This window comes from Heterodontus francisci, chromosome 30, assembly GCF_036365525.1.
Source record: "Heterodontus francisci isolate sHetFra1 chromosome 30, sHetFra1.hap1, whole genome shotgun sequence".
Classification (NCBI taxonomy): domain Eukaryota; kingdom Metazoa; phylum Chordata; class Chondrichthyes; order Heterodontiformes; family Heterodontidae; genus Heterodontus; species Heterodontus francisci.
The window spans coordinates 64,759,757-64,785,562 of record NC_090400.1 but is presented as its reverse complement, the minus strand read 5'-3'; the positions used below and the strand labels follow the sequence as shown (position 1 = coordinate 64,785,562).

Sequence of the window (25,806 nt, the reverse complement as noted above, 5' to 3'; positions counted from 1 at the left end):
CACACACACACATCCCCACAGACACACACACACACACATCCCCACAGACACACACACACACACACATCCCCACAGACACACACACACACACACATCCCCACAGACACACACACACACACACATCCCCACAGACACACACACACACACACATCCCCACAGACACACACACATCCCCACAGACACACACACATCCCCACAGACACACACACACACACACATCCCCACAGACACACACACACACACACATCCCCACAGACACACACACACACACACACCCCCACAGACACACACACACACACACATCCCCACAGACACACACACACACACACATCCCCACAGACACACACACACACACACATCCCCACAGACACACACACACATTCCCACAGACACACACACACACACACATTCCCACAGACACACACACACACACACACACATTCCCACAGACACACACACACACACACACACACACATTCCCACAGACACACACACACACACACATTCCCACAGACACACACACACACACACATTCCCACAGACACACACACACACACACACACACATCCCCACAGACAGACACACACACACATCCCCACAGACAGACACACACACACATCCCCACAGACAGACACACACACACATCCCCACAGAGACACACACACACATCCCCACAGAGACACACACACACACATCCCCACAGAGACACACACACACACATCCCCACAGAGACACACACACACACATCCCCACAGAGACACACACACACACATCCCCACAGAGACACACACACACACATCCCCACAGACACACACACACACACACATCCCCACACACACACACACACCCCCACAGACACACACACACACACACATCCCCACAGACACACACACACACACACATCCCCACAGACACACACACACACACACACACACACATCCCCACAGACACACACACACATTCCCACAGACACACACACACACACACATTCCCACAGACACACACACACACACACACACATTCCCACAGACACACACACACACACACACACACACATTCCCACAGACACACACACACACACACACACACATTCCCACAGACACACACACACACACACATTCCCACAGACACACACACACACACACATTCCCACAGACACACACACACACACACACACACATCCCCACAGACAGACACACACACACATCCCCACAGACAGACACACACACACATCCCCACAGACAGACACACACACACATCCCCACAGACAGACACACACACACATCCCCACAGAGACACACACACACATCCCCACAGAGACACACACACACACATCCCCACAGAGACACACACACACACATCCCCACAGAGACACACACACACACATCCCCACAGAGACACACACACACACATCCCCACAGAGACACACACACACACATCCCCACAGAGACACACACACACACATCCCCACAGAGACACACACACACACATCCCCACAGAGACACACACACACACATCCCCACAGAGAGACACACACACACATCCCCACAGAGACACACACACACACATCCCCACAGAGACACACACACACACATCCCCACAGAGACACACACACACACATCCCCACAGAGACACACACACACACATCCCCACAGAGACACACACACACACATCCCCACAGAGACACACACACACACATCCCCACAGAGACACACACACACACATCCCCACAGAGACACACACACACACATCCCCACAGAGACACACACACACACATCCCCACAGAGACACACACACACACATCCCCACAGAGACACACACACACACATCCCCACAGAGACACACACACACACATCCCCACAGAGACACACACACACACATCCCCACAGAGACACACACACACACATCCCCACAGAGACACACACACACACATCCCCACAGAGACACACACACACACATCCCCACAGAGACACACACACACACATCCCCACAGACACACACACACACACATCCCCACAGACACACACACACACATCCCCACAGACACACACACACACATCCCCACAGACACACACACACACATCCCCACAGACACACACACATCCCGACACACATCCCCACACACACACACATCCCGACACACATCCCCACACACATCCCCACACACATCCCCACACACACACACATCCCCACAGACACACACACACACATCCCCACAGACACACACACACACATCCCCACAGACACACACACACACATCCCCACAGACACACACACACACACATTCCCACAGACACACACACACACACATTCCCACAGACACACACACACACACACATTCCCACAGACACACACACACACACACATTCCCACAGACACACACACACACACACATTCCCACAGACACACACACACACACATTCCCACAGACACACACACACACACACACACATCCCCACACACACACACACACATCCCCACAGACACACACACACACACATCCCCACAGACACACACACACACACACATCCCCACAGACACACACACACACACACATCCCCACAGACACACACACACACACACATCCCCACAGACACACACACACACACACACATCCCCACAGACACACACACACACACACATCCCCACAGACACACACACACACACATCCCCACAGACACACACACACACACATCCCCACAGACACACACACACACACACCCCCACAGACACACATCCCCACAGACACACATCCCCACAGACACACATCCCCACAGACACACATCCCCACAGACACACATCCCCACAGACACACACACATCCCCACATCCAGACACACATCCCCACATCCAGACACACATCCCCACATCCAGACACACATCCCCACATCCCCACAGACACACACACACATCCCCACAGACACACACACACATCCCCACAGACACACACACACATCCCCACAGACACACACACACATCCCCACAGACACACACACACATCCCCACAGACACACACACACATCCCCACAGACACACACACACATCCCCACAGACACACACACACATCCCCACAGACACACACACACACACACTCATCCCCACAGACACACACACTCATCCCCACAGACAGTAACACATCCCAACAGACAGACACATACACATCCCAACAGAGACAGACATCCCGACCAACAGACACACAGACATCCCGACAGACAGCCACAGACATCCCGACAGCCAGAGACACAGACATCCCGACAGCCAGAGACACAGACATCCCGACAGCCAGAGACACAGACATCCCGACAGCCAGAGACACACACATCCCCACAGACAGACAGACTCACACACATCCCTACAGTATTGCTCCAATTGTACAGGAGTTTGGTGAGACTACATCTGGAATACTGAGTGCAGTTTTGGTTTCCACATTTCAGAAAGGATATACTTGCATTGGAGGTAGTGCAGTGAAGGTTCACTAGATTTGTCCTATGATGAGACACTAACTAAATTGGGCCTGTATTCTCTGGAGTTAGAAGAATGAGAGGTGATCTCATTGAAATATTTAAGATTCCAAAGGGGCTGGATAGGGTAAACACAGAGATTATTTCTGCTGGTCGGGGAATCTAAAAGACGGGGGCACAGTCTCAGGATAAGGGGCCAGTCATTTAGGGCCGAGATGAGGAGAAATTACTTCATTCAAAGGGTTGTGAATCTTTGGAATTCTCTACCCCACAGGGTTGTGGATGCTCCATCATTGAATATATTGAAGGCTGAGATAGACAGACTTTTGGTCTGTCAGGGAATCAAGGGTGGAATTGAATCATCAGATCAGCCATGATCGTTTTGAATGGCAGAGCAGGCTCGATGGGCCGAATGGTTTACAACTGCTCCTAATACTTATGGTGTTCTTGTGACACACACCCCACCCCCATCCCCACAGACAGACACGCACGCACACACATACACCTAATTGCAGCCATGCTGCACGGGAAGCAAGAGACCTCGTGATGAAATGCAGGGAAAATCAGACTGGGGTCCTGAAAAAATTCTGGTCCTCCAGGCTGGGTACAAGGCAGGGATTGGGAGCAGTTGGTGAGCTGCCTGCCCCATAGCTGTAGTAGGCGGTATACTGTCTTGCAGGAGTTAACTGTTGAGGTGGCTTTATTTTATCTAGAGCTTATGCAAGACACTTCCTGTTCTGATATGATGCTCGCAATTGTCGGGAGTTATCCCATCAGTCAAACAGCCTCCTCAGAAGAATATCATCTTGCATTTATATAATGCTTTAATGTAATAAACCGTCCCCAAGGCAATTCACAGGTGCGTTATAAAGCAAAATTAGACACCGAGCCATGTAAGGCAATATTAGGCAGATGGCCAAAAGCTTGGTCAAAGAGGTAGGTTTTAAGGAGTGTCTTAAAGAAGGAAAGCGAGGTGGAGAGGTATAGGGAGGGAATTCCAGAGTTTAGGGCCCAGGCAGCTGAAGGCACAGCCACTAACGGTGAAGCAAATGAAATTGGGGAATCTTAAGAGGCCAGATTTAGAGTAGCACAGAGATGTTGGAGGACTGTGGGGCTGGAGGAGATTACCGAGATAGGGAGGGGCAAGGCCATGGAGGAATGTGCAAACAAGGATAAGAATTTTTAAATCGAGTGATGGATGAACGGGATTTGTTGAACTCAATTATTCAATGTGCCACTGAATACAAGATGCATTGCAGCAACTCGCTGAGGCTCCTTCAACAGCACCTTCCAAACCCGTGACCTCTACCACCTAGAAGGACAAAGACAGCAGGCGCATGAGAACACCACCACCTGCAAGTTCCCCTCACATATCACAAATATATCGCCATTCCTTCACTGTCACTGGGTCAAAATCCTGAACTCCCTCCCTAACAGCACAATGGGTTTATCAAACCATATGGATTGCTGCAGTTCAAGAAGGCGTCTCACCACCACCTTCTCAAGGGCGAATAGGGATGGATAATGAATGCTGAACTTGCCAGCGATGCCCACACCCGAGAATGAATTTAAAAAAGTATTGACTGAGTGCTGGATGGTCACAAGGAGTGATTTAGAATTAATAACTTGGTCAGGACTTGTACTGGACTAGGTTTTTCCTGGTCCAGACACTTTTCTTTTAAATAGGGAGGGCTGAGGACTCCAAATGCCAGTGCTGCTTGAGCTTGTAATGTGGAGGCTGTCCTAGTGCTCCTCCAGTACCTCTCCTAATGACTTGCCTGAGACTGTGAACTTGTGGTGTGAGTCGCAATGTGAAGCTGTCTTTGACACTGATGCAAAGCCTGAAGTTTCACTGTTCTGCAGTTGGCTGCTTTCCTGTGGGAAACATTTCTTATCGACATATGGATTGCACCTGGATTATAAATGAAGCAGCTTAGTAGGCCTGGCTCTCTTTAAAGAAACTGCTTCACACTTAATGCATTTGAGTCACACTAGAGGTTAGTACACAAAATTAGGGCTCATTGGATTGAGGGTAATATATTAGCACGGATCAAAAGTTGGTTAACAGACAAAAAAAAAAGGAATATGTGGGTCATTTTCAGGTTGGCAGGCTGTAACAAGGAGTGTCACCAGGATCAGTGCTGGGGTCTGAATTACTTACAATCTATATCAATGACTTAGATGAGGGGACTGAGTGTAATGCATCCAAGTTTGCTGATGATACAAAACTAGGTGGGAAAGTAAGATGTGAGGAAGACACCAAGAGGCTGCAGAGAGAAAAAAGACAGATTGAGCGAGTGGGCAAGAAGGTGGCAGATGGAACATAATGTGGAGAAATAAGAAGTTATCCATTTTGGTAGGAAAAATAGAAAAGCAGAATATATTTTTTAATTGGGGAGACAGGGAACTGTTTTATTCTGGGAAATATTCACAGGGCCCTGGGTGTCCTTGTACACTAATTATAGGAAGTTAGCATACAGGTATGTTTGAGGAGGTAACAGTGAGGGTTAATGAGGGCAATGCTGTTGATGTGGTGTACATGGACTTTCAAAAGGCGTTTGATACAGTGCCACACAACAGATTTGTGAGCAAACTTGTAGCTAATGGAATAAAAGGGATGGTAGCAACATGGATACGAAATTGACTGAGTGACAGGAAACAAAGAGTAGCGGTTAATGGATGTATTTCGGGCTGGAGAAAGGTTTGTAGTGGAGTTCCCCAGGGATCAGTGTTGGGACCCTTGCTTTTCCTGACATATATTAATGAGCTAGACTTTAGTGTACAGGGCACAATTTCAAAGTTTTCAGATGATACGAAACTTGGAAGCATTGTGAACTGTGAGGAGGACAGTGTTGAACTTCAAAAGCACATAGACAAGTTGGTGGAATGGGCAGACAGGTGGCAGATGAGGTTCAATGCAGATAAATGTGAAGTGATTCATTTTGGTAGGAAGAACATGGAGAGACAATATAGAATAAAGGGTACAATTCTAAAGAGGGTGCAGGAGCAGAGGAACCTAGATGTATTTGTGCATAAGTCATTGAAGGTGGCAGGACAGGTCGACAGAGCGGGTAATAAAGCATACAGTATCCTGGGTACAAGAGCAAGAAAGTTATGTTGAACTTGTATAAGACACTAGTTCAGCCTCAGCTGGAGAATTGTGTCCTGTTCCGGGCGCCGCACTTTAGAAAAGACATGAGGGCATTGGAGAGAGTACAGAAAAGATTCACGAGAATAGTTCCAGGGATGAGGAATTTCAGTTATGAAGATAGATTGGAGAAGTTAGGATTGTTTTCCTTGGAGAAGAGAAGGCTGAGGTGATTTGATAGAGGTATTCAAAATCATGAAGGGTCTGGACAGAATAGATAGAGACAAACTGTTCCCACTCGTGGAAAGGAGCGAGAACGAGAGGACACAGATTTAAAGTACTTGGTAAGAGAAGCAAAAATAACGAGGAAAAACTTTTTCACGCAGTGAGTGGTTAAGGTCTGGAATGCGCTGCTTGAGAACGTGGTGGAGGCAGATTCAATTGAAGCATTCAAAAGGGAATTAGACAGTTATATGAAAAGGAAGAATACGCAGGGTTAATGGAGAAGGCAGGGGAATGGAGCTGAGGGAGTTGCTCTTTCAGAGAGCCAGTATGGCCTCCTCCTGCACTGTGACAATTCTGTGAAGTACAGCAAGCAGTTATGGAAGGAAATGATGTGTTGGCCTATATTGCAAAGGGATTGGAGTAAAAGAGCAAAGAAGTCTTAGTAAAATTATATAGGCCCTTGGTTAGGCCATACCTGTACAGTTTTGGTCTCCTTATCTAAGGAAGGATATGTGCCTTAGAGGAAAGTACAATTAAGGTTCACTAGATTGATTCCTGGAATGAGAGGATTGTCCTATGAGGAGAGATTGAGTACACTTTTTTTTAATAAATATTCTTTCATGGGATGTGGGCATCACTGGTAAGGCCAGCATTTGCTGCCCAATCCTAATTGCCCTTGACAACTGAGTGGCTTGCTGGACCATTTTAGAGTGCAGCTAAGAGTCAACCACATTGTTGTGGATTTGGAATCGCATGTAGGCCAGACTGGGTAAGGACGACAGATTTCCTTCCCTAAAGGACATTAGTGAACTAGATGGGTTTTTCTGACAATTGGTGATAGTTTCATGGCACCATTACAGAGACTAGCTTTCAATTCCAGATTTTTATTAAACTGAATATATTAATTAATTGAATTTAAATTCCACCAGCTTCCATGGTGGAATTTGAACCCGTCTCTCCAGGGCATTAGCCTAGGCCTCTAGATTACTAGTTCAGTGACATTACCATTATGCCACCATCTCCCTATATTCCCTAGAATTCAGAAGAATGAGAGGTGATCTCATTGAAACATATAAAATTCTTAAGGGGCTTGACAGGGTAGATATTGGGAGGATGTTGCCCTTGGCTGGGGAGTTTAGAACACGGGGTCAGTGTCTCAGGATAAGGGTTCAGTCATTTAGGATTGAGATGAAAAATTTCTTAACTCAGCGGGCTGTGAATCTTTGGAATTCTCTATCCCAGAGGATTGTGGATCTCAGTTAAGTATATTCAAGACAGAAATTGATAGATTTGTAGATACTAAGGGAATCATGGGATATGGGGATAGTGCAGGAAGGTGGAGTTGAGGAAGATCAGCCATAATCTTAACGAATGGTGCAGCAGGCTTAAAGGGCCGAATCCTGCTCCTATTTCTTCAGTTCAAGCAAGTCTTACCTGATGATGTGACTGCGGGCAAGTTAAATATCTCTGTTCCAGGCTGAGCATTAGCTGGAAGTAAAAAGAGAACTTGTTAGTGCATGGCCACACAGCCTAACTGAATAGCTAAACACCCACAGCCCAGGAGCTAAGGTTTATTCTGAAATGATATACCCGCTGATTATGCCCCGCCTTGCCCACGATCTCCTTTTGACTTGTGCCAGCATATCCCTTTTGTCATTTAATCTCTCTCATCTTCCACCCCATCACAGACCTTCCTTTTTGTTCTTCCCTATCCCTGCCTCTGTACTTTCTTAAAACCTGTTTCATCTCTAACTTTTTCCAGTTCTGAGGAAATGTCCTTGACCTGAAACGTTAATTTTATTTCTCTCTCCACAGATGTTGCCAGACCTGCTGAGTACTTTCAGCACTTTCTATTTTTATTTCAGATTTCCAGCACTTATTATATTTTGCTTTGAGCATGAGGGGCTGAATGGCCTCTTTCTGTTCAACATTGCTGAGCGAGCAGACACTTGAACAGATGCTGCACTGTTACTTTTCAAAGACAAGTTTAAATGCGTTATTTGTTCTTAGAGGGGACAAGGTACTAAAGCACTGCTCACAATTACACGGTGTATGCAAGCTTTTGCCAGAATAGCACTTGAAAGCTTTGTGACCCCTTAAACAAGTGAGATACCAAGTGATTAGAGGTCTGCGAACATTGTACCATTGTTTAAAAAGGGTGCAAGGGATAAGCCAGGTAATTATAGGCCAGTCGGTCTGACCTCGGTGGGTAAATTGTTAGAATCTATTCTGACAGACAGGATAATTTGCCACTTAGAAAGGCACGGATTAATCAGGGATAGGCAGCATGGATTTGTTAAGGGAAGATTATGTCTTACTAACTTGATTTGTTTTTTTTGAGGAAGTGACAAGGAGGATTGATGAGGGTAGTGCAGTGGATGTGGTCTACATGGATTTTAGTAAGGCATTTGACAAGGTCCTGCATGGCAGACTGGTCAGTAAAATGAAAGCCCATGGGATACAGGTAAAGGTGGCAGGTTGGATACAGAATTGGCTCAGTGACAAGAAACAAAGGGTAGTAGTTGATGGATGTTTTTGTGAATGGGAAGTGGTTTTCAGTGGTGTTCCACAGGGTTCAGTGTTGGGTCCTTTGCTGTTTGTTGTATATATTAATGATTTGGACTTAAAGGCCGGAGGCATGATTGGGAAATTTGCTTATGACACAAAAAGTGGCAGTGTAGTTAATAGTGAGGAGGAAAGCAGTTGACTCCAGAATTATATCAATGGTTTGATTGAGTGGGCCGAAAAGTGGCAAATGGAATTCAATCCAGAGAAGTGTGAAGTATTGCATTTGGGGAGGGCAAATAAAGTGAGGGAATATATATTAAACAGGAGGATATTGAGAGGGGTAGAAGAAGGGAGAGACCTTGGAATGCATGTTCACAGGTCCCTGAAGGTGGCAGGACAGGTGGAAAGAGTGGTGAAGAAGGCATATGGAATGCTTTCCTTTATTGACCGAGGTATAGAATACAAAAGCAGGGATGTGATGCTGGAACTGTATAGAGTGTTGGTTAGGCCACAGCTGGAGTATTGCATACAGTTCTGGTCACCACATTACAGGAAGGACATAATTGCTATGGAGAGTGTACAGAGGAGATTTACTATACTGTCGCTAGGGCTTGAAGGTTGCAGCGATGAGGAAAGATTGGAGAGGTTAGGGTTGTTTTCCCTGGAGCTGAGGAGGCTGGGAGGTGACTTGATTGAGGTGCACAAAATTATGAGGGGCCTAGATAGAGTGGACAGAAAGAATCTGTTTCCCCTGGCGGGGAGGTCAGTTACCAGGGGGCACAGATTTAAGGTGTTTGGTAGAAGGATTAGAGGGGACATGAGGGAAAACTTTTTCACCCAGAGGGTGGTGGATGTCTGGAATTCACTGCCTGGAACGGTGGTGGAGGCAGAAACCCTCAATTCTTTTCAAAGGTACCTGGACATGTACCTGAGGTGCTGTAACCGGCAAGGCTATGGACCAGGTGCTGGAAGGTGGGATTAATTTGGGCGGCTAGTTTATTCTGCTGGAGCAGACATGCTGGGCTGAATGAGCTCCTTCTTTCCTATACTTTTTCTCTGGTTCTATGTGCCTAATTAGAATCTGTAAGGATCTGCAGTAGCGTGCACACAAACGGTGTCTGTGGAAATTCCCAGCCAGTGCAGGTCATGGCAAGGAATTAAAAAGTAGGCTCTTGTATAATTATTCACTGAAGTTACATGCCCTCTGATACCTTACTCCAGTATCAGAGAGTGACCATTGGCAGCCTATTCACTTGTGGAGTCCTGATCATTCCCAGTGTCCACAAACGCACCTTTCAGCAGTAGGAGAGACACACGGAAGTCCAACTGGCATTCTAGTGTATTTATTGCTCAATTAACATTAAGAAAACTAATTATCTGGTCATTTATTTCAGGTATATGGGTGTCCCTGACAAGGCCAGCATTTATTCACCATCCCTAATTGCTCGGATGAGTGGTGGTGATCTGCCTTTTTGAAGATAACTGAGTGGATTGCTAGGTCATTTCAGAGGGCAGTTAAGAATCAACCACATTACTGTGGGTCTGGAGTGATATAAACCAGACTGGGTAAGGGTGGCAGCTTTCCTTCCCTGAAGAATATTAGTGAACCAAATGGGTTTGAACAACCATCCAGTTGTTACATGGTCATCATTACAGATGATAGCTTTTTTTATCCAGATTTATTTAATTAATTGAATTCTAATTACCCAGTTGCTGTGGTGGGATTTGAACTCATGTCTCTGGATTATTTGTACAGTAACATAACCACTATGATGAAAGGTCACTGACCTGAAACGTTAACTCTGTGTGTCTCTCCACACATGCTGCCAGACCTGCTGAGTATTTCAAACACTTTCTGTTTTTATAACCACTATACTACAGAACTCACAAGTGGGATTTTGTTGTGTACAAATTGGTGGCTGTTTAAGTTTACATAATAACAGTGACTACACTTCAAAAGTAACTCATTGGCTGTGAAGCTCTTTGGGATGGCCGATGAACATGAAGGGTGATGCAACAATGTAAGTTCTTCCTAAATTGTATCAGCTAACTTGGTAGCTCCCCCAAACACTGGGAAGCTCCTCCATTACATGCTTCACACACTGGAAGTAAATCCTTTCAAACATTTGCTGCAATTCAGCTAAGTTTGAGGTCAAATCGTCTCTGCAGTTTAGTAGCACTTATTATCTCCACACTTTATCCATTTCCCTCCCACCATTTTAATCCTTTTATACAAGCACAATAATAACCAGACAGAGCAAATCCCCTGGAACAAACAGGATTAGAATTCCGAAAGGATAATTCCCTCCGCGACACCCTGGTCCACTTCTCCATTATCGCCGATACCTCGTCCCCTTCCCACGCAATCGCAGGAGGTGTAATACCTGCCCATTTACCTCCTCTCTCCACTATCCCAGGCCCCAAACACTCCTTTCAGGTGAAGCAGCGATTTACTTGTACTTCTTTCAATTTAGTATACTGTATTCGCTGCTCACAGTGTGGTCTCCTCCACACTGGGGAGACCAGACACAGATTGGGTGACCGTTTTGCGGAACACCTCCACTCAGTCCAAAAGCATGACCCCAAGCTTCCGTTTGCTTGCCATTACAACACTCTCCCCTGCTCTCATGCCAACATTTCTTGTCTTTGGCCTGCTCCAGTGTTCCAGTGAACATCAACGCAAGCTCGAGGAACACCACCTGATCTTTTGATTAGGCACTCTACAGCGTTGTGGACTGAACATTGAGTTCGATAACTTCAGAGCATGACTGGCCTTTTTTTAATATTTTATTTTTTAACCATTGTTTCAATGCGAGAAGTATAACAGGTAAGACAGATGAACTTAGAGCTTGGATTAGTACTTGGAAATATGATGTTGCTATTTCAGAGACTTGGTTGAGGGAAGGGCAGGATTGGCAGCTAAATGTTCCAGGCTTTAGAAGCTTCAGGCGGGATAGAGGGGGATGTAAAAGGGGTGGGGGAGTTGCATTACTGGTTAAGGAGAATATCACAGCTGTACTGCGGGAGGACACCTCAGAGGGATCATGCAGTGAGACAAAATGGGTGGAGCTCAGGAATAGGAAGGGTGCAGTCACGATGTTGGGGGTTTACTACACCAGGCCTCCCAACAGCCAGTGGGAGGTAGAGGAGCAGATAGGTAGACAGATTTTGGAAAGATGTAAAGGTAACAGGGTTGTAGTGGTGGGTGATTTTAACTTCCCCAATATTGACTGGGACTCACTTAGTGCTTGGGGCTTGGATGGGGAAGAATTTGTGAGGAGCATCCAGGAGGGCTTCTTGAAACAGTATGTAGATAGTCCAACTAGGGATGGGGCCATTCTGGACCTGGTATTGGGGAATGAGCCTGGCCAGGTGGTCGAAGTTTCAGTGGGGAAGCAATTTGGGAGCAGTGACCATAATTCCATAAGTTTTAAGGTACTTGTGGATAAGGATAAGAGTAGTCCTCGGGTGAAGGTGCTAAATTGGGGGAAGGCTAATTATAACAATATTAGGCAGGAACTGAAGAATTTAGATTGGGGGCGGCTGTTTGAGGGTAAATCAACATCTGACATGTGGGAGTCTTTCAAACGTCAGCTGATTAGAATCCAGGACCAGCATGTTCCTGTGAGGAAGAAAGACAAGTTTGGCAAGTTTCGGGAAGCTTGGATAACACGGGATATTGTGAGCCGAGTCAAAAAGAAAAAGGAAGCATTTGTAAGGGCTGGAAGGCGAGGAACAGATGAAGCACTTGAGGAATATAAAGACAGTAGGAAGGAACTTAAGCAAGGACTCACGAGGGCTAAAAGGGGTCATGAAAAGTCATTGGCAAACAGGATTAAGGAAAATCCCAAGGCTTTTTATACATATATAAAGAGCAAGAGGGTAACAAGGGAAAGGGTTGGCCCACTCAAGGACAGAGATGGGAATCTATGTGTGGAGCCAGAGGAAATAGGCGAGGTGCTAAATGAGTACTTTGCATCCGTATTCACCAAGGAGAAGGACTTGGTGGATGATGAGCCTAGGGAAGGGAGTGCAGATAGTCTCAGTCATGTCATTATCAAAAAGGAGGTGGTGTTGGGTGTCTTGCAAAGCATTAAGGTAGATAAGTCCCCAGGGCCTGATGGGATCTACCCTAGAATACTGAGGGAGGCAAGGGAAGAAATTGTTGGGGCCTTGACAGAAATCTTTGCATCCTCATTGGCTACAGGTGAGGTCCCAGAGGACTGGAGAATAGCCAATGTTGTTCCTTTGTTTAAGAAGGGTGGCAAGGATAATCCAGGAAATTCTAGGCCGGTGAGCCTTATGTCAGTGGCAGGGAAACTATTAGAGAGGATTCTATGGGACAGGATTTACTCCCATTTGGAAACAAACGAACTTATTAGCGAGAGACAGCATGGTTTTGTGAAGGGGAGGTCGTGTCTTACTAATTTGATTGAGTTTTTTGAGGAAGTGACGAAGATGATTGATGAGGGAAGGGCGGTGGATGTTGTCTATATGGACTTTAGTAAAGCCTTTGACAAGGTCCCGCATGGCAGAGTGGTGCAAAAGGTGAAGCCACACGGGATCAGAGGTGAGCTGGCAAGATGGATACAGAACTGGCTCAGTCACAGAAGACAGAGGGTATCAGTGGATGGGTGTTTTTCTGAATGGAGGGATGTGACTAGTGGTGTTCCACAGGGATCAGTGCTGGGACCTTTGCTGTTTGTAGTATATATAAATGATTTGGAGGAAAATGTAGCTGGTCTGATTAGTAAGTTTGCAAACGACACAAAGGTTGGTGGAGTTGCGGATAATGATGAGGATTGTCAGAGGATACAGCAGGATATAGATCAGTTGGAAACTTGGCCGGAGAAATGGCAGATGGAGTTTAATCCGGACAAATGTGAGGTAATGCATTTTGGAAGGTCTAATGCAGGTGGGAGGTATACAGTCAATGGCAGAACCCTTAGGAATATTGACAGGCAGAGAGATCTGAGCATACAGGTCCACAGGTCACTGAAAGTGGCAACGCAGGTGGATAAGGTAGTCAAGAAGGCATATGGCATGCTTGCATTCATCGGTCGGGGCATAGAGTATAAAAATTGGCAAGTCATGTTGCAGCTGTACAGAACTTTAGTTAGGCCACACTTAGAATATTGCGTGCAATTCTGGTCGCCACACTACCAGAAGGACGTGGAGGCTTTGGAGAGGGCACAGAGGAGGTTTACCAGGATGTTGCCTGGTCTGGAGGGCATTAGCTATGAGGAGAGGTTGGATAAACTCGAATTGTTTTCACTGGAACGACGGAGGTGGAGGGGCGACATGATAGAGGTTTACAAAGTTATGAGCGGCATGGACAGAGTGGATAGTCAGAAGCTTTTTCCCAGGATGGAAGAGTCAGTTACTAGGGGACATAGGTTTAAGGTGAGAGGGGCAAAGTTTAGAGGGGATGTGCGAGGCAAGTTCTTTACACAGAGGGTGGAGAGTGCCTGGAACTTGTTGCCGGGGGAGGTGGTGGAAGCAGGTACCATAGAGACGTTTAAGAGGCATCTTGATAAATACATGAATAGGATGGGAATAGAGGGATACGGATCCCGGAAGTGCAGAAGGTTTTAGTTTAGGCAGGCATCAAGATCGGCGCAGGCTTTGAGGGCCGAATGGCCTGTTCCTGTGCTGTACTGTTTTTTGTTTGTTCATGTGCCTGCTTTTCATGTAGTCAGCATCTGTGGAAAGAGAAGCAGAGTTAACGTTTTGGGTCAGTGACCCTTCTTCGGAACTGACAAATATTAGAAAAGTCACAGATTATAAACAAGTGAGGTGGGGGTGGGGCAAGAGATAACAAAGGAGAAGGTGCAGATTGGACCAGGCCACATAGCTGACCAAAAGGTCACGGAGCAAAGGCAAACAATATGTTAATGGTGTGTTGAAAGACAAAGCATTAGTACAGATTAGGTGTGAATATACTGAATATTGTACATCAGCAAGTGCAAACCTGAAGAAAAACAACCTGAAAAAAACAGTGGGTAAGCAAACTGAACAAACTAAGATGAAATGAAATAAATGCAAAAAAAGATTGTAAAAAATGTAAAAAGGAATGTAAAAAAAAAGGAAGAAAAAATAACTAAAAATGATTAAAAATGAAAGTAAAGTGGGGGGCTGTCATGCTCTGAAATTATTGAACTCAATGTTCAGTCCGGCAGGCTGTAGTGTGCCTAATCGGTAGATGAGATGCTGTTCCTCAAGCTTGCGTTGATGTTCACTGGAACACTGCAGCAATCCCAGGACAGAGATGTGAGCATGAGAGCAGGGGGGAGTGTTGAAATGGCAAGCAACCGGAAGCTCAGGGTCCTACTTGCGGACTGAGCGGAGATGTTCCGCAAAGCGGTCACCCAGTCTGCGCTTGGTCTCCCCAATGTAGAGGAGACCACATTGTGAGCAGCGAATACAGTATACTACATTGAAAGAAGTACAAGTAAATCGCTGCTTCACCTGAAAGGAGTGTTTGGGGCCTGGGATAATTTCAGAGCATGACAGCCCCCCACTTTACTTTCATTTTTAGTTATTTTTTCTTCCTTTTTTTTTTAACATTCCTTTTTACATTTTTTACAATCTTTTTTTGCATTTATTTCATTTCATCTTAGTTTGTTCAGTTTGCTTACCCACTGTTTTTTTCAGGTTGTTTTTCTTCAGGTTTGCACTTGCTGCTGTACAATATTCAGTATATTCACACCTAATCTGTACTAATGCTTTGTCTTTCAACACACCATTAACATATTGTTTGCCTTTGCTCCGCGACCTTTATTGTCAGCTATGTGGCCTGGTCCAATCTGCACCTTCTCCTTTGTTATCTCTTGCCCCACCCCCACCTCACTTGTTTATAATCTGTGACTTTTCTAATATTTGTCAGTTCCGAAGAAGGGTCACTGACCCGAAACGTTAACTCTGCTTCTCTTTCCACAGATGCTGCCAGACTTGCTGAGTGAATCCAGCATTTCTTGTTTTTGTTTCAGATTTCCAGCATCCGCAGTATTTTGCTTTTATTTCATGTAGTCAGAGCTGCTCATTATTCCATTGTTAACATTCTCTGGACTAATGCTTTGTCTTTCACCACAAGCATTAACACACTCTTTGCCTTTGTCCCAGGGCAGCTTTGTTATTTAATCTCTCCTGCCCTCTGCCCCATCAAACACTTTCCCCTTTGTTCTCTCCCCCACCCCACTCCCCTTCACTTGCTTAAAACCTAGTTCTTTTCTAACCTTTGCCAGTTCTGATGAAAGGTCACAGACCTGAAATGTTAATTCTGCTTCTCTCTCCACAAATGCTGCCTATTTGCAGCAGTTTTTTGTTTTTATTTCAGGATGAGAATAGAACTGACTTCTTTTACTCACAAGAACACATGAAATAGGAGCAGAAGTGGACCATACAGCCCATCAAGCCTGCTCTGCCATTCAATACGATCATGGCTGATCTTGGGCTTCAACTCCACTTTTCTGTTCGCTCGCCCTATGCCTCGATTCCCTGAAAGACCAAACATCTGTCCATCCCAACCTTAAAAATATTTAACGATGGAACATCCACAACCTTCTGGGGTAGAGAATTCCAAAGATTCACAACCCTTTGAGTGAAGTAATTTCTTCTCACCTCAGTCCTAAATTATCAGCCCCTTATCATGAGACTGTGGCCCCGTGTTTTAGATTCCTCGACCAGTGGAAACAATCTCTCAGTGTCTACCCTATCTAGTCCTGTCAGAATCGCCTCTCATTCTTCACAACTACACAGAATATAGGCCTAATTTACTCAGCCAAACTCTAATCTGTTATAGAAGTCAGCACTTGTTGGTATTGTGTGCAGATACTCAAGGTCCAAGATTGATAAACAAGATGAAATGCCTTTTGTCAATCTCTCAGTCAAGCCCCTATATAATTATCACTGCTATTCAGCCACGCCTATAGGTACATAGGAATATAAGAGCAGGAGTAGGCCATTCAGCCCGTTGAGCCTGCTCCGCCATTCAAACAGATCATGGCCGATCATACATCTCAAAGCCACTATCCCCATATCCCTTGATGTCATTGGTATCCAGATATTTATCGATTTCTCTCTTGAACATGCTCAATGATTGAACTTCCATAGCCCTCTGGGCTGGAGAATTTCAAAGATTCACCACCTTCTGAGTGAAGAAATTCCTCCTCATCTCACTCTTAAATGGCCTTCCCCTTATTCTGAGACTATGTCCCCTAGATCCAGACTCATCAGCCAGAGGAAACATCCTATCTACATCCACTCTGTCATGCCCTGTAAAAATTTTCTAAGTTTCAATAAGATCACCTCTCATTCTTCAAAACTCTAGAGAATACAGGCCCAGTTGCCTCAATCTCTCCTCATAAGATAATCCCGCCATCCCAGGGATTAGTCTGGTGAACCTCTGTTACAGTCCCTCGATGGAAAGTGTATCCTTCCTCAGATGAAGAGATCAAAACTGTACACAATGACCCAGGTTCAATCTCAGCAAGGCACTATACCAGGGTTGTATAACCATTTCAGGGCAGGAGGCCCCGTTATGATTTTTGCTCAGCCCAAGGGGCTGGTGCACAAATTTCGAAAGAAAAAGGCATTAAAAATTTATCTTACCAATAAAAAACATCAACAAATGTGCATTTTTGTGCAGAAGCTTTAATGAGAAGATAAATTTATTGACTTACGTTCTGATCACTACATTGAAAACTGATTTAGTGACATACCTGGCATTGATTTTGCTTGCACCAGCTGTCAATTTCTGCCCGCACACTTGATGGAGAGATGCAGAGTATTCTGGATAGATATCCATCAGTCAGGAGTGATCCTGATCTCTCTCTCTCTCTCCCTGTGTTCCCGTCTCCCCCACCTATCCCGCCCTCAACCTCTCACTGTTTTGCCCCCACTCTCTGTGTCTGCCCACCCTCTCTCTCTGTCCTCCTCCTCCCTCTTTCTCTATCCCCCCCACACTCACTGTCCTCCCCACACTCCCTCCCTCACTGCCCTCCCCCCGTCCTCCTCCTCTCTCTCCATCCTCCCCCCTCTCTCTCTCTGTCCTCCTCGTCCTCTCCCTCTCCCCCATCCTCTCCCTCTCCCCCTCCCCGTCCTCTCCCTCTTCCCCTCCCCCCCCTCTCGCTCGCTCCCCTCCCCCTCCCTCGCTCCCCTCCCCCTCCCTCTCTCTCTCTCTCCCTCGCTCCCCTCCCCCTCCCTCCCCTCCCTCTCCCCCCCCTCTCCCCTCCCCCCCCTCTCCCCTCCCCCCTCCCCTCCCCCCCCTCTCCCCTCCCCCTCTCCTCCCTCCCCCCCCCCCTCTCCTCCCTCCCCCCCCTCTCCTCCCCCCTCTCTCTCTCTCTCTCTCCTCCCCCCTCTCTCTCTCCCTCTCTCCTCCCTCCCCCTCCCTCTCGCTCTCCCCTCCCCCTCCCTCTCGCTCTCTCCTCCCCCTCCCTCTCGCTCTCTCCTCCCCCTCCCTCTCGCTCTCTCCTCCCCCTCCCTCTCGCTCTCTCCTCCCCCTCCCTCTCGCTCTCTCCTCCCCCCCTCCCTCTCGCTCTCTCCTCCCCCCCTCCCTCTCGCTCTCTCCTCCCCCCCTGCCTCTCGCTCTCTCCTCCCCCCCTCCCTCTCGCTCTCTCCTCCCCCCCTCCCTCTCGCTCTCTCCTCCCCCCCTCCCTCTCGCTCTCTCCTCCCCCCCTCTCTCTCGCTCTCTCCTCCCCCCCTCTCTCTCGCTCTCTCCTCCCCCCCTCTCTCCTCCCCCTCCCCCCCTTCTCTCCTCCCCCTCCCCCCCCTTCTCTCCTCCCCCTCCCCCCCTTCTCTCCTCCCCCTCCCCCCCTTCTCTCCTCCCCCTCCCCCCCTTCTCTCCTCCCCCTCCCCCCCTTCTCTCCTCCCCCTCCCCCCTTCTCTCCTCCCCCTCCCCCCCTTCTCTCCTCCCCCTCCCCCCCTTCTCTCCTCCCCCTCCCCCCCTTCTCTCTCCCCCTCCCCCCCTTCTCTCCTCCCCCTCCCCCCTTCTCTCCTCCCCCTCCCCCCCTTCTCTCCTCCCCCTCCCCCCCTTCTCTCCTCCCCCTCCCCCCCTTCTCTCTCCCCCTCCCCCCCTTCTCTCTCCCCCTCCCCCCCTTCTCTCTCCCCCTCCCCCCCCTTCTCTCTCCCCCTCCCCCCCCTTCTCTCTCCCCTCCCCCCCCTTCTCTCTGTTTCACCCTCTCTCTCGCTAACGCCCCACAGCCCCCACTCCCTCTTTCCGACAGTTGCACTGAGCGGGAGCACTCAGCACAGCAGCTTTGTCTTCACTCAGTTTGTTTAAAAACATCGCGCTGAGTTTCACAGCTCAGCTGCTGAAACAGGAACGCGCTTCCCAACATCGGACAGATTCGGGGTTTTCCGGTGGGCTTTTAAAAAAAAGTTGGGAAACCCTGAATCTGTCCAAGTTGGGAAGCGCATTCCTAGCAGCTGAGCTGTGAAACTCAGCGCGATGTTTGTAAAAAGGCTGCTCCGCAAGAAGATGACAAAGGGAAATTTCTTATCGCCAGCCTTCGGGAGGATGAGGAACAGCCCCGGTACAGTTTACACCCGCGGGCTGGATCCTGGCCCGTATGTCAGACCACCCTGCTCAACACAATTGTAGCAAGACTTCTTTACTCCTGTACTCAAAACTCCTTGCGAAGAAGACCAACATACCATTTGCCTTCCTAACTGCTTTGCTGCACCTGCATGCTAGCTTTTAGTGACTCAGGAATGAATTAATGATGGTATTAGCACATCAAAGAGAGATGACCTAAGTTCATTCAATCAGGATGTAGAAGCGATTTGGGTAGAGATGAGAAATGATAAAGGCAAGAAGTCACTCGTGGGAGTGGTGTACAGGCCCCCTAACAGTAACCACATGGTAGGACAGAGTATAAAGGAAAAAATAATGGGAGCTTTTCAGAAAGGTACAGCGATAACCATGGGGGATTTTCATCCACATCCATACTAGAAAAATCAGATGGGCAAAGGCAGCCTAGACGCGGAGTTCATAGAATGTTTTTAAGATAGTTTCTTAGAACAGCACATTCTGTAGCCAACCAGAGAGCAAATTATACTAGACCTGGTGTTGTGCAAAGAGACAGGATTAACTGTTGACCTTACAGTGAAGATGCCCCTAGGTAGCAGTGATCATAATATGTTTGAATTTTACATTGTTGCAAGGAGAGAAGAATGTGTCCAAGACTAGTATTTTAAACTTAAATAAGGGCAATTATGAGGGCCTGAAAGCAGAGAATGTGGGAGGTAAGGGTCGCCAAGAGTGTCCCTGTTGACTGCATCTGCGGGAAGTGCACCCAACTCCAGCTCCTCGAGAACCGCGTTAGGGAACTGGAGCTGGAGCTGGATGAACTTCGGATCATTCGGGAGGCGGAGGAGGTTATTGAGAGGAGTTATGGGGAGGTAGTCACACCTCAGATAAAAGAAGTAGGTAGATGGGTTACCGTCAGGGGAAGGAGAGGGAACCAGCAGGCAGTGCAGGGATCCCCTGTGGCCGTTTCCCTCAACAACAGGTATACCGTTTTGGATACTGTTGGGGGAGACGACTTACCAGGGGTAAGCAATGGGGTACAGGTATCTGGCACAGAGTCTGTCCCTGTTGCTCAGAAGGGAAGGGGGAAGAGGAGCAGAACATAAGTCATTGGGGACTCCATAGTTAGGGGAACAGATAGGAGGTTCTGTGGGAACGAGAGAGACTCACGGTTGGTATGTTGCCTCCCAGGTGCCAGGGTTCGTGATGTCTCGGATCGTGCTTTTGGGATCCTTAAGGGGGAGGGGGAGCAGCCCCAAGTCATGGTCCACATAGGCACCAACGACATAGGTAAGAAGAGAGATGGGGATTTAAGACAGAAATTCAGGGAGCTAGGGTGGAAGCTTAGAGCAAGAACAAACAGAGTTGTTATCTCTGGGTTGTTGCCCGTGCCACGTGCTAGCGAAGCAAGGAATAGGGAGAGAGAGGAGTTGAACACGTGGCTGCAGGGATGGTGCAGGAGGGAGGGTTTTGGTTTCCTGGATAATTGGGGCTCTTTCTGGGGTAGGTGGGACCTCTACAAACAGGATGGTCTTCACCTGAACCAGAGGGGTACCAATATCCTGGGGGGGAGATTTGCTAGTGCTCTTCGGGGGGGGTTTAAACTAATTCAGCAGGGGAATGGGAACCTAAATTGTAGTGCCAGTGTGCAGGATGTTGAGAGTAGTGAGGGCAGAGATAAGGTTATAAGGACGCAAGAGGGCACTGGCAAGCAAGAACCTGGTTTAAAGTGTGTCTACTTCAACGCCAGGAGCATCCAGAATAAGGTGGGTGAGCTTGCAGCATGGGTTGGTACCTGGGATCTCGATGTAGTGGCCATTTCGGAGACATGGGTAGAGCAGGGGCAGGAATGGATGTTGCAGGTTCCGGGATTTAGATGTTTCAGTAAGAACAGAGAAGATGGTAAAAGAGGGGGGGGGTGTGGCATTGTTAATCAAGGAGAGTATTACAGCGACAGAAAGGACGTTTGAGGACTCGTCTACTGAGGTAGTATGGGCCGAGGTTAGAAACAGGAGAGGAGAGGTTACCCTGTTGGGAGTCTTTTATAGACCGCCAAATAGTTCCAGAGATGTAGAGGAAAGGACAGCGAAGATGATTCTCGACAGGGGCGAGAGTAACAGGGTAGTTGTTATGGGGGACTTTAACTTTCCAAATATCGACTGGAAATATTATAGTTCGAGTACTTTAGATGGGTCAGTTTTTGTCCAGTGTGTGCAGGAGGGTTTTCTGACACAGTATGTAGACAGGCCAACCAGGGGCGATGCCACATTGGATTTGGTACTGGGAAATGAACCCGGCCAGGTGTTAGATTTAGAAGTTGGTGAGCACTTTGGTGATAGTGATCACAATTCGGTTAGGTTTACCTTAGCGATGGGCAGGGACAGGTATATACCGCAGGGCAAGAATTATAGCTGGGGGAAAGGAAATTATGATGCGATTAGGCAAGATTTAGGATGTGTAGGATGGGGAAGGAAACTGCAGGGGATGGGAACAATCGAAATGTGGAGCTTATTCAAGGAGCAGCTACTGCGTGTCCTTGATAAGTATGTACCTGTCAGGCAGGGAGGAAGTTGTCGAGCGAGGGAGCCGTGGTTTACTAAAGAAGTTGAAGCGCTTGTCAAGAGGAAGAAGGCGGCTTATGTTAGGATGAGACGTGAAGGCTCAGTTAGGGCACTTGAGAGTTACAAGCTAGCCAGGAAGGATCTAAAGGGAGAGCTAAGAAGAGCAAGGAGAGGACACGAGAAGTCATTGGCGGATAGGATCAGGGAAAACCCTAAGGCTTTCTATAGGTATACCAGGAATAAAAGAATGACTAGAGTTAGATTAGGGCCAATCAAGGATAGTAGTGGGAAGTTGTGTGTGGAATCAGAGGAGATAGGGGAAGTGTTAAATGAATATTTTGCGTCAGTATTTACAGTAGAGAAAGAAAATGTTGTTGAGGAGAATACTGAAATTCTGGCTACTCGGCTAGATGGGATTGAGGTTCACAAGGAGGAGGTGTTATCAATTTTGGAAAGTGTGAAGATAGATAAGTCCCCTGGGCCAGATGGGATTTACCCTAGGATTCTCTGGGAAGCTAGGGAGGAGATTGCAGAGCCTTTGTCCTTTATCTTTATGTCGTCATTGTCGAAAGGAATAGTGCCGGAAGACTGGAGGATAGCAAATGTTGTCCCCTTGTTCAAGAAGGGGAGTAGAGACAGCCCTGGTAATTATAGACCTGTGAGCCTTACTTCGGTTGTGGGTAAAATGTTGGAAAAGGTTATAAGAGATAGGATTTATAATCATCTTGAAAAGAATAAGTTCATTTGCGATAGTCAGCACGGTTTTGTGAAAGGTAGGTCGTGCCTCACAAACCTTATTGAGTTTTTCGAGAAGGTGACCAAACAGGTGAATGAGGGTAAAGCCGTGGATGTGGTGTATATGGATTTCAGTAAGGCGTTTGATAAGGTTCCCCACGGTAGGCTATTGCAGAAAATACGGAAGTATGGGGTTGAAGGTGATTTAGAGCTTTGGATCAGAAATTGGCTAGCTGAAAGAAGACAGAGGGTGGTGGTTGATGGCAAATGTTCATCCTGGAGTTTAGTTACTAGTGGTGTACCGCAAGGATCTGTTTTGGGGCCACTGCTGTTTGTCATTTTTATAAATGACCTGGATGAGGGTGTAGAAGGGTGGGTTAGTAAATTTGCAGATGACACTAAGGTCGGTGGAGTTGTGGATAGTGCCGAAGGATGTTGTAGGGTACAGAGGGACATAGATAGGCTGCGGAGCTGGGCTGAGAGATGGCAAATGGAGTTTAATGCGGAAAAATGCGAGGTGATTCACTTTGGAAGGAGTAACAGGAATGCAGAGTACTGGGCTAATGGGAAGATTCTTGGTAGTGTAGATGAACAGAGAGATCTTGGTGTCCAGGTGCATAAATCCCTGAAGGTTGCTACCCAGGTTAATAGGGCTGTTAAGAAGGCATATGGTGTGTTAGCTTTTATTAGTAGGGGGATCGAGTTTTGGAGCCACGAGGTCATGCTGCAGCTGTACAAAACTCTGGTGAGACCGCACGTGGAGTATTGCGTGCAGTTCTGGTCACCGCATTATAGGAAGGATGTGGAAGCTATGGAAAGGGTGCAGAGGAGATTTACTAGGATGTACTAGGATGTTGCCTGGTATGGAGGGAAGGTCTTACGAGGAAAGGCTGAGGGACATGAGGTTGTTTTTGTTGGAGAGAAGGAGGAGGAGAGGTGACTTAATACAGACATATAAGATAATCAGAGGGTTAGATAGGGTGGATAGTGAGCGTCTTTTTCCTCGGATGGTGATGGCAAACACGAGGGGACATAGCTTCAAGTTGAGGGGTGATAGATATAGGACAGATGTGAGAGGTAGTTTCTTTACTCAGAGAGTAGTAAGGGCGTGGAACGCCCTGCCTGCAGCAGTAGTAGATTCGCCAACTTTAAGGGCATTTAAGTGGTCATTGGATAGACATATGGATGAAAATGGAATAGTGTAGGTCAGATGGTTTCACAGGTCGGTGCAACATCGAGGGCCGAAGGGCCTGTACTGCGCTGTAATGTTCGAAAACATGTAGCTACCTAAAATGGACTGGCAAATTAGATTAAGGGATAGGTCAATTAAGATGCAATGGCAGACATTTAAGGGAATATTTCAGAATACACAGAATAGATACATTCCAAAGAGAGAGAACAATTTCAAGGGGAGGACCCACCATCCGTGGTTAACCAAAAAAGTTAAAGCATATATCTTCTTCTTCTTAGGCAGTCCCTTGGGAACAAGGATCACTTTCTTCCACTCCGGAGTTGTGGGTCCTTAGGTGACTGAATCGTTCAATTCTGGATCTGCGCACACTGCCACAGGTGGGGCAGGTAGTGTTTGATGACGCAAATGGATGGAATGCTCGAATTTCTGAATGCTCCGGCTGTTTGCACTTGGTCGCTGTCTGGGCATGTTAACATTGCTCGAACTGGTTGGCACCTTCGCAGATGCTTCTTCTCCATTTTGGGCAGTCTCAAAAAGCAGGACAAGTCCAACCCGGCCAATTACTGCCCCATCAGTCTACTCTCAATCATCAGTAAAGTAATGGAAGGTGTCAACGACAGTGCCATCAAGCAGCACTTGCTTAGCAATAACCTGCTCATTGACGGCAGTTTGGGTTCCACCAGGGCCACTCTGCTCCTGACCTCATTGCAGCCTTAGTTCAAACATGGACAAAAGAGCTGAACTCAAGAGGTGAGGTGAGATCGACTGCCCCTTGACATCAAGGCAACATTTGATCGAGTATGGCATCAAGGAGCCCTACCAAAACTCAAGTCAATGGGAATCAGGGGGAAAACACTCCGCTGGTTGGAGTCATACCTCGGGCAAAGTGGTTGTTGGAGGTCAATCATCTGAGCTCCAGAACATCACTGCAAGCGTTCCTCAGAGTCGTGTCCTAGGCCCAACCATCTTCAGTTGCTTCATCAATGACCTTCCTTCAATCACAAGGTCAGAAGTGGAGATGTTCGCTGATGATTGCACAATGTTCAGCACCATTCGTCACTCCTCAGACACTGAAGCAGTCCGTGTGGAAATGCAGCAAGACCTGGACAATATCCAGGCTTGGGCTGATAAGTGGCAAATAACATTTGTGCCACACAAGTGCCAGGCAATGACCATATTCAACAAGAGAGAATCTAACCATCTCCCCTTGACATTCAACGGCATTACCATCGCTGAATCCCCCACTATCAACATCCTAGGGGTTACCATTGACCAGAAACTGAACTGGAGTAGCCATATAAATACCGTGGCTACAAGAGCAGGTCAGAGACTGGGAATCCTGATTCCCCAAAGCCTGTCCACCATCGACAAGGCACAAGTCAGGATTGTGATGGAATACTGTCCACTTGCCTGGATGGATGCAGCTCCAACAACACTCGACACCATCCAGGACAAAGCAGCCTGCTCGATTGGCACCCCATCGACAAACATTCACTCTATCCACCACTG

General features: G+C 47.3%; 1 protein-coding gene across 17 annotated transcripts in view; it reads right to left on the bottom strand.

Moving 5' to 3' along the window:
- ncor1 (nuclear receptor corepressor 1) overlaps positions 1-25,806 on the bottom strand; it is a 489,622-nt gene that overhangs the window by 34,968 nt on the left and 428,848 nt on the right. For all 17 annotated transcript variants that reach the window (XM_068010846.1, XM_068010851.1, XM_068010848.1 and 14 more), the window contains one exon: positions 8,208-8,261. In XM_068010846.1, the coding sequence (XP_067866947.1) occupies positions 8,208-8,261 (54 nt within the window). The remainder of the gene's footprint in view (positions 1-8,207; positions 8,262-25,806) is intronic.